General features: G+C 39.4%; 1 protein-coding gene across 1 annotated transcript; it reads right to left on the bottom strand.

The window, feature by feature from the left end:
- Positions 1-433: 433 nt before the first annotated feature.
- Positions 434-6,356, bottom strand: LOC143912526 (uncharacterized). Its single transcript, XM_077431811.1, has 7 exons — positions 5,481-6,356; positions 5,340-5,417; positions 4,600-4,677; positions 3,291-3,431; positions 3,158-3,226; positions 1,276-1,421; positions 434-1,184 (listed from the first exon to the last, which is right to left on the bottom strand). The coding sequence occupies exons 1-7, from the start codon at positions 6,340-6,342 to the stop codon at positions 969-971; spliced, it is 1,590 nt and encodes a 529-aa protein (XP_077287937.1). The 5' UTR covers positions 6,343-6,356; the 3' UTR covers positions 434-968.
- Positions 6,357-9,545: the final 3,189 nt, after the last annotated feature.

Raw genomic sequence — 9,545 nt, 5'->3', positions numbered from 1 at the left:
GGCGCAGCATTTGAATAAACAAAATGGCGCCTTCTTCTACCACCAACAAACGGCTCAAATTTTAAAATCAACGTAGACTGGCCGATCTCTACGCGCAGGCCATTGACGCAAAGTTACAGTTAGATATGTCAGTAGAGATTGTGTTAATAGATGACAGTTGAACACGCACTCGAGCTAAGTTGAAAGCATCATTAACGTTTGCTTAAGTCAACATGTGGTGTCGCTTGCACTGAGCAGACCGCGCGCGATTCTGTCAGCTTTGCCTGGCGAATATCGATGCCGCAGGTTATCTTAAGCATCTCTACTTACATCCTTCAATAACAAGTCGAAAATTAGCAGTCTCGGCATTTGAAAGTATAATACACACACACACTCACACAACATATATATGTATGTACACATACTGTACATCTATTATATTATTTTTTTAATGTTTTTTCTTCTTTTTTGAGAATACAGGTTTAATTAAGCACCATTTATTTCTACAATCTACGATGAACTGGGTGACCACCAAAGTCACAAACTTGTTTTCAATAATTCAGCCGATGTTAGTCAATGTATGTATATATAAAAAAATAGCGTATATTTTCATTTATCAATTAATAAAAAAATTTAATATTCAATAGACCTGCAATTATTGCGTGAACGCTCGGCGATTTATATCACAAAAATAATTAAACATTTTTTTTTCTATCTTCAAAACGTCGTAAAATATTATATATATATATATATAATAATAATAAACTTGAATTCGTTCTAACGGTGGTGTATTGTCTACGTCGACAAATCTTACTACTTTTTTTTTTTTTAATATATAATCACTATTTTGTTGAACAGGAAGGACGGATATCACACTTTTTTACTGCCGTTTGTTTGTAGCCAATCTGTTCTTACTAATAATTTCAACGATAAATAAATATATATATATATATTTATAATATTAATATGATACATATTGAAAATTTCATCTATTCGGCAGCGTTTATGGTGATAGTTTTCCCCTTGGGATCGTCGAACCGATCCATCGTCTTGATGTCCATCATCATTATAACGCCCCCGATGATTATGATGAGCAGCAGGAACACTATGAACAGCCCCGTCCAGATCGGCACGGTCATCGTTCCGACGCAGTCGTACGACGAAGCGAAGCGACCATTGGTAGTGGCGTTGAAGAACGGTTGAATCTGATCGAACAAACATCACATCGGTATATATTAGAAAACAATACACATTAGATCGATCACAATGATAAAACAGTCTCCTCGGTGTGATTACCTGAAGGGATGTGAATGAAACGGTGCCGTTTTCGCTACGGTAAACAGTATTCTGATGGCACGAGTATGAAAATCCGATCGGTGCGTACACATCTCTCGCAGACATCACCATCGAATCCCCATCTTTTGGCGTGTAGATTACACTCTCTGAAAAGTTTAAATAAATCGTCATGATCAATAATGAATAAATTTTAATTTCTCTAAATACACTACACAGTATATATCATTTATAATTTTGACCTGGGCGACGCCTGGTTTACGCTCAACATGTATGTATGTAGTCGGTGACTTTAAATGCCTTTGGTCACTAAATATAATAATAAATGGTCAGTAATTATAATAATCTAGTGTATATTTATCAACGGATGGTTTTAGAAGGGGTGCGATTTAACTGTACATTGAGAGGAATACTTTGGTATCTTAAAAAAAATGTTTGTGCATTCAAAATTTGCATTATTTTCGGTGCATTCAACAATCTTGTATTGTGCATCGCATACAATATGTTGGCATTATAAAGGGAACATTAAAAATAATATATGAAACGATCATTCTAAAAAATAGATTTTAGCATCAGAATACAAAATAGATGCAATGACCAAACCGAGCAAAATGGCAAACCCAAACTTCGTCACACGACAAAATCGATTCTGAAGTAAGAAGAGGTTTTGTAAAAAGTGGCAACGTTGCAGTCTTCCACTATTGACAACTGTAAAAATAATGAACGATGATGTCAGGTCTTAGAGTCGAAGCCAAGGTCGTAGGTGTCGAAGGTCGCAAGCCGAAGAGTAAAAAAGAAGGAATCCAGTAGAGACTTTGCCGATACAGTTCATCTATCATTTTAATGCACATTTCATCCGCTTTTTAAGTAGCAAATATTTTTTTCAATGATCAAAGCGAAGTTTGTAATGCAAATTTTATAAAACAAGTGCATATGTAAACATATTTCGAGATATACGATATTTATTATCTTTTCTTTATCTAAATATGAAGTATCAGTAGATAAAGTATTGTTTTGGCGACTAAATAGTTTGGTCAATTATTAAATACGGTTACGTGTATGTTGTCACTGACCAAGTCGTGTATATGGCTACTGACCAAGTCGTGTATATGGTTACCGATCGAGCATTGTATGTATGTAGTTACTAAGTATTGTATGTTGTTACTGACCAAATCGTGTATATGGCTACTGACCAAGTGGTGTATATGGCCACTGACCAAGTGGTGTATATGTTTACTGACCAATCATTGTATGTATATGGTTACTGAACAAGTATTGTATGTGGTTACTGAACAAGTCTTGTATGTGGTGACTGACCAAATCCTGTGTGTGTGATTACTGACCCAGTCATGTATGTGGTTACGGATCAAATCATGCGTGCGATTACTGACCAAGCCTTGTATATGGTTACTGACCATTTAGACAATGATCAGTTTGGTCAGTAAATAATCTTAAAATGCCCAATCTATACAATTATAAAATCGTTCCATCGTTTTCACCTATAATAAAAAAAACCCCAAATTTCGTCAGATGAAAAAGCGAAAGCAACCCGATATGAGGCATGTAAAAATTGTTTTATTGTGAATTGCACAATAGAACTAATTTAACATAAAAAACATACTAATCAATCGACATATACATAAATTGAATATTTACCGACCAATTTATACATTTATTAAAGTCAATTATCATACATACATAGGTATATATTTTTTTTAGTACTTTAATTGTATTAAATGTTATTTCATCGTAAAAAAAAAAAATCAGAAACAAATAGTATTCATCAACGAATTCATAAAAATTGTAAATAGGTTTTTGAGCTCTTTTCCTATTATGCCGTACATTAACATTAGAACAGTGGTTCTTAACCAGGGTTCGATCGAACCCCAGGGGTTCGGTGTGTCAATCTCAGGGGTTCGGCGGAAATTCAGCAGAGCCAGGTTCGACAGCAACTCTTCAGAACAACAACGCTCTCAACAAATGGTAATGTCTTAATTAAGCTCTTGAGATTTTCATACCGATTGTTACAACATATCTTTGCGAGCAATCCTTTTCGAGGATGCTGGACATGAAAACGAAGAAAAGGAACAGACTTTGTTGCGGAAATAACATGAGAGTGGCACTTGCCAATGTGAAGCCGCGCACTTCTAAACGGATCTCTGAAAGGCAACAGCAGAAGTCACACTGATTTGCAGTAAATATGCATTATGTTTTTGTGTGAAAATCATGTTTTAATGGTTTTGTTCTTTGAACACAGTGATGTTGATGCATGGTTCATTTTGTGCACCAGTAAAATATATACATATGTTTTGAATTTGAAGAAAATCATATTTTATTTTTCCAATTAAGAAGGGTTCGGTGAATGCGCATATGAAACTGGTGGGGTTCAGTACCTCCAACAAGGTTAAGAACCACTGCATTAGAATAATAAAATACTATGATTACTAACCAAATTAAATTAAATTATAAAATAGAGAATGATCAGTAGATCAGTAGCTATTAAAATATATATATATATATATATATAAGATGTATTGTGGACATACTTTCGTAATAATAAAAAGCATTTAAAAATCAAATCAACGAATTCTTTGAATTGTCAAAAGTTTTTCTTTGTTATGCTTTAGCCCTTTGCCCGTGGCAATAAATATAGCGAACAAGCCCTGTACGCGGCACCTTTTTCGCGAATTTGGCAATCGAGTTTCCGACCTTAAATACAGATTTTAATATTTTCTCAAGTAACCAGATATGTTAATTAACAAATAAAGTATTATTTTAAACAGTAAAATACATAATATATCTCGTAGTTTTGGCTTAATTGTCAAATAATCATTCTTCATACAATTGAGGCGTATCGTCGCCATTGTTCAACAGACGTGACGTCACATAAACGGGGTTTCAGTATGGTTCCACAAAAAACTAATTTTGACTGGTATATACTCATTTTAAGCAAATTGAATAGATGGCATTCAACTCTCAGTAATATATTCAACCAATTTTGAACCTTAAAACAATTGAAATAGGCGCATATAAGGCTCAAAATCCTGTGCAAAGTTCAGAAATTCTGTGAAAGACAGCCGCGCTACAGACTTGTCGCGCAAAGCTTCCATAGAAGACGGCTGCGGGTAAACGGTTAATTTGCCAAAATTTTTGTAGGTAACATAATTTTCGCCGAAGACTTTGTATCTTTATCCATCTAGATAAAAAATTCTATTACATAAATAAATGTACTGGTTTTATCTCACGACTTACCACCAGGACAGATACCAAAAAAAAACAGTACTCTCCTGGTTAAAATCAGTACGAATGGTCACCTTATTTTAATACTATGATTCTGTATGACGACAATCACATTGACAGATTTGGATCCACGACAGGCCGTGGACTTGATAAAATTCTCAAAAACTATTCAGTCCCAAAAACTTGAAGACTATTGTTTGTCTTACTTGGAAGCAGCACTGAACACTAAAAACTTCTTATTAATTGGAGAATTTGCTGAGCATTGTGGGTATTCGCAATTGCTTGAAAAAACGAAGACTTACACAATAGACAATTTTGTTGACGTAAATATTCAAGTTATATTATAAATTTTGAATATATATTTTTTTAATATTCATGAAATATTGTTTGCATTTTCGCGAATTTGGCAATCGAATTTTCGACCTTAAATACAGATTTTAATATTTACTCAAGTAACCAGATATGTTAATTAACACATAAAGTATTATTTTAAACAATAAAACACATAATATATCTCGTAGTTTTGGATTAATTGTCAAATAATCATTCTTCATAATTGTATGAAGACGTGACGTCACATAAACGAGGTTTCAGTATGGTTCCACAAAAAACTAGTTTTTGACTGGTATATATTCATTTTAAGCAAATTGAATAGATGGCATTCAACTCTCAGTAATATATTCAACCAATTTTGAACCTTAAGACAATTGAAATAGGCGCATATAAGACTCAAAATCCCGTGCAAAGTTCAGAAATTCTATGGAAGACAGCCGCGCTGCTACAGACTTGTCGCCCAAAGCTTCCATAGAAGACGGCCGCGGGCAAACCGTTGAAGATTTTAAATTGTACAAATTGATCAGTTAAGACGTTTAAGACGAAGCTTTTTGACCGACGGGAAGACAATACTGAAACAAAACACAGAAATTGCAATCGAAACCATCTCATGCAAAACACTCAACAATACTGACCCATCCACCAGTAGCCGTGTCTGCTCTCGACGACGAACGTAATACTGCCTTCTGTTTTGTCAAACGTCAAATTGTAATTCATGCCGCTCTCGGACAACGTCGGCAGTTCGTTCGTGATAGTGAAATTGACATCTTCCGTAGCCAAACTAATGGTGGGCGCGTAAAAGTACAATTTATCGCTGGAGTTGTAGAAACCGGAAATGGTGGCGGGTTCCTCGACGGCCTGCATGAGGTGACGCGACGAGTCGCGACGCACCCTCTCGGTGGGGATCTCCCACGAGGGATAGTGCGCCGTGTAAATGGCCAGCACGGAGGGGTGCTTCTCCAGCAGCTTGTCGAACATTTGGTTCATGAAGGCGTCGTGGCGGGCCAGCATGCGGAAGCGGTCCTCGCCCTCCTTGGCGTCCTCCAGCTCGATGAAGAGGAACTTGCCGGTGGCGGAGTGGATGTCGGCGGAGAGACCCTCGTCGGTGAGGCGCACGCGGTTCAGGTGGTCGGGGTGGGCGGTGGCGAGGTGGCGCAGCGCCGCGAGGGGCGAAGGCACGGCCGGCAGGTGCACGAGTCGGCCCGAGTCGATGCGCGTCCGCACCTGCGGGAAGGCCACGCGCCCCTCGGAGTCCCGGCCGCTCAGGTCCTCGGCGCTCAGCGTCTCCTCGACGAACACCACGGTGAGGTCGTGGCCGGCCGTCTCGGTGGCCGCCACTCGCTCCCACTGCTCGGGGGTGGTGTGTTGCAGGGGGCGCGCGCCCCCGCCCACCACGGCGGAGCCCCACATGAGCACGGGGACGCGCGAGGCCCCGGCCGCCGCCGCAGCCGCAGCCACCCCCAGAATGCACACACACAGCAAAGCGTTGGCCCCCATCCTAGTGACACTCGACACACACTGACTAGCGAGTCGTGCAATCACTTCACCTCGCAGATGTCATGTGAGACCGCCGTGCAGTCATATGACAACCAGGCTGGCCACCTTTCCTTTCCAACGAGCGATCACTTTCCAGCCAGGTCTCTTTTATTATTTATATTTATTCTTAGTTTCAAGTGATGGAGAGGTGATAGAAAGAGTAAAAAGATTCAAATACCTGGGTACCTGGCTGAATAAAGAGATGGATCTAAAGGGGGCTACAGACGCTCTGGAATATCGGGCGGTATGTCTTGCGGTAGACCGTGAGATATTTCTTTCGGTATATCTGAAATGGTTGGGGGCTACACACGCTCTAGTACGTCTCTCCGTTATGACGCGATGGAACGACTTTACGTAAATTCTCAGAAGTGATCGTGCGGTGCGAGCAGCGGCATTTATACTATATATAAAAACGGACTGTCGCTAAATATATTTGTATATATATGTATGTGACGGACGATCAACCATCAACCAGTATGGGGGAACCATTTTTTTTTTTTCATTTTTTTCATATTTTTCATTTTTTTTCAGTTTTTTCATATTTTTCATTTTCTTCATATTTTTCATTTTTTTCATTTTTGTGCTACGGGCGCCGGAGACGTCCGGTGCACTGGGGGTGAAGGCCCCGGGACGCCAGGGGCGCCGGGGTGAAGGCCCTGGGGTGCCGGAGGCATCGGGCACAGGGGCTCCGGAGGCGAAGCCCCCGGGGTGCCGAAGGCATCGGGGGTGCTGGGGGCGCCGGAGACGTTGGCGGCGCTGGGAGCGCCGGAGGCGTCAGCGCTGCTGGGGGCGAAGGCCCGATGCCTTCGCCACTGGAGGCGCTGGGGGCAAAGGCGTCGGGACGTCGGCGATGCACAAAACGTAATTCGTAATTCGTATTCACTTCGTAATTTGTCATTCGTAATTTCTAATTCGTGCATCAATTTCTTTCCGAAACCAGTCGATTCAATATCTTTAACTTTATTTTTAGTCGAGTTTCAATTTCTTTTCGAAACCACCCGTTGAAATTAACCGGCCCAACACTAGTTATAACAATAAAACTTATTATATTGCACCAAGGTCATTGGGCGCAATCCGACCCGGTCGCGGACATGAATGAAAATGATATAAAATGAAAGAGTATAAATTCACTTAATATTATATATGATTATTTTATTTAGAATCCATGGGAGAACAAAGTTTGAACCAAAAATATATTTATTTAAAATATCGAATACTACTATTAAATATAAGTTGTCGTTCTGTTAAATAGCTACTAAAGCAGCCATACTCAGATTTTTTTTCTTCCTGGTTTGTTTTGGTTTTTTCTCCACGGGTAGCTACCCTTCGACGCTTACAAAACTTTAGTAAGTAAAGGGTTGATGTACGTCCCGCGTGATGTTGATGTACGTACCCGGCAGGTATACGTTCGCTCCCTCTCTTTCACACGCAGGTATAGGGTCGCGTCTCGCTCGTTGCAATATTTTTTCGCTCGTTTTTCAATATTCCCACAACCCACAAGAAAGCGACATTTATCTATATATCCTCACAATTTCATTTTTTTCATCAAGGCATTAACAAGAAGAAGAAATTTTAAGTGAAATATCTTCGGATTGGATTTTTGATATACATATGCAAAGCCCGGTAAAATCCTAGTGTAGGAATACAATACAGCTTGTACGAGCTTTCAGCAAACTAAAGCAATCATCTATTCGCTCCAGATAAACAAACCTTGAGTTCAACGGAACAACCGAAATGGCATAAATCCTATTACCCCATAAAACACAAGGCACGCGACCACACAAAGGATACCCTTGAGTCTGGAAGAATCTTCGAGAACGAGATGACATCACCTCACCCATATCCAGACCACCGGTAAAGGCGATTCGACTCGCTCCAGATGAATACCCATCAAGCAACCTTGTGGCACACCCACACAAAGGAAACCCTTGAACCCGGTGGAATCCCCGAACAAGATGACATCACCGTGCCCATATATAAACCAGTACAGCAGTCACAGACAGCAGTTCAGTCAGGCTTTCCCCTAAAGCAGGCAACTAGCCCACTTCCCCGTGAATTTTCTGTACTGACAATAAACTTGTATATGCACTGAAGAAAATAAATTTCTGTTATCTACAAGAAGTTTCCATGGGCCGGGTTACGGTCACAACATAACCTCCTGTCCTATACTAGATTATCTAAATAATCATTATAAATGTTATATAATCACATCTGTAGTGCTGCTGGTCAGACTTGGATATTTGTCAGTCCAGGTCGATCGTTTCCTATCAGAGTTTGCCAAATTTTCATATTTGACAGGGCAGGAGATCGACACTAGCGATTTTCGTAGCGGCTGTTATCCTGGTAGTGATTCACATTTGAGAAGTAATGACTGAACCCAAAAATGTACGTACATACATATATAGTTAAAGAGGCTAGCTGAACTGTAAAACGAATCCGGAATTGGACCTGAAATCAGGATCCGGAACCGAAACTGAAAAAGAAATCCAGAACCAGAAATTGAAATTGGAATCGAAAACGCCAAACCTTACATATTTACATACAGGCAACCTTACTAAGTCTCTTTCGAATATATAAGATTTAAAAATATAATATAAGTAGGTACCATCTCAATATTCATTTCAAGGATCACATATCATAATACAATAAAACCTCGATTTAAAACTTCCCAAATGGGGGAGGCAAAAGTTGCCTACTTTGTTTGTATTTTATAAGACCTTTTGAAGTTTTTGATCGACAAGCTTAAGCATGTTGCAGTATCTGCTGACCTTAGCTTATAGTAATGAATAATCGATTTGATTACGAGTCATAGTATTTTATCAGATGACACATGTTCCTGGCCTGGTCACGTTTGGGGACGCGGAATTTCCCTTTCTCTCCCCCACCTCAAGCGAAATCCCTATTCAAATTAATACCACTACTTGGCTAAAATCTGATTTTTGAGTTATACGAGTACTGTTTGTTCCCCGAAACGCAAATGTTTCGCATGATTATAAGTATAAATGAAAAATATCATATACCAGCTTTTAGCAGTTATATCTTCAATAGTAGACGACTTATCAATGATTGTTATAGGAACGCTTTTACTCTTATTTTTAAAATGAAACAGATACGCGTGTATATTTCAGTAAACGGATCATTCCCCACAAAAAAATTGGTCAAAG

The sequence above is a fragment of the Arctopsyche grandis genome, chromosome 6 (genome assembly GCF_051622035.1).
Source record: "Arctopsyche grandis isolate Sample6627 chromosome 6, ASM5162203v2, whole genome shotgun sequence".
NCBI lineage: Eukaryota > Metazoa > Arthropoda > Insecta > Trichoptera > Hydropsychidae > Arctopsyche > Arctopsyche grandis.
Note: the sequence above shows the minus strand (reverse complement) of the source record. Positions and strands in the feature narration are given on the sequence as shown.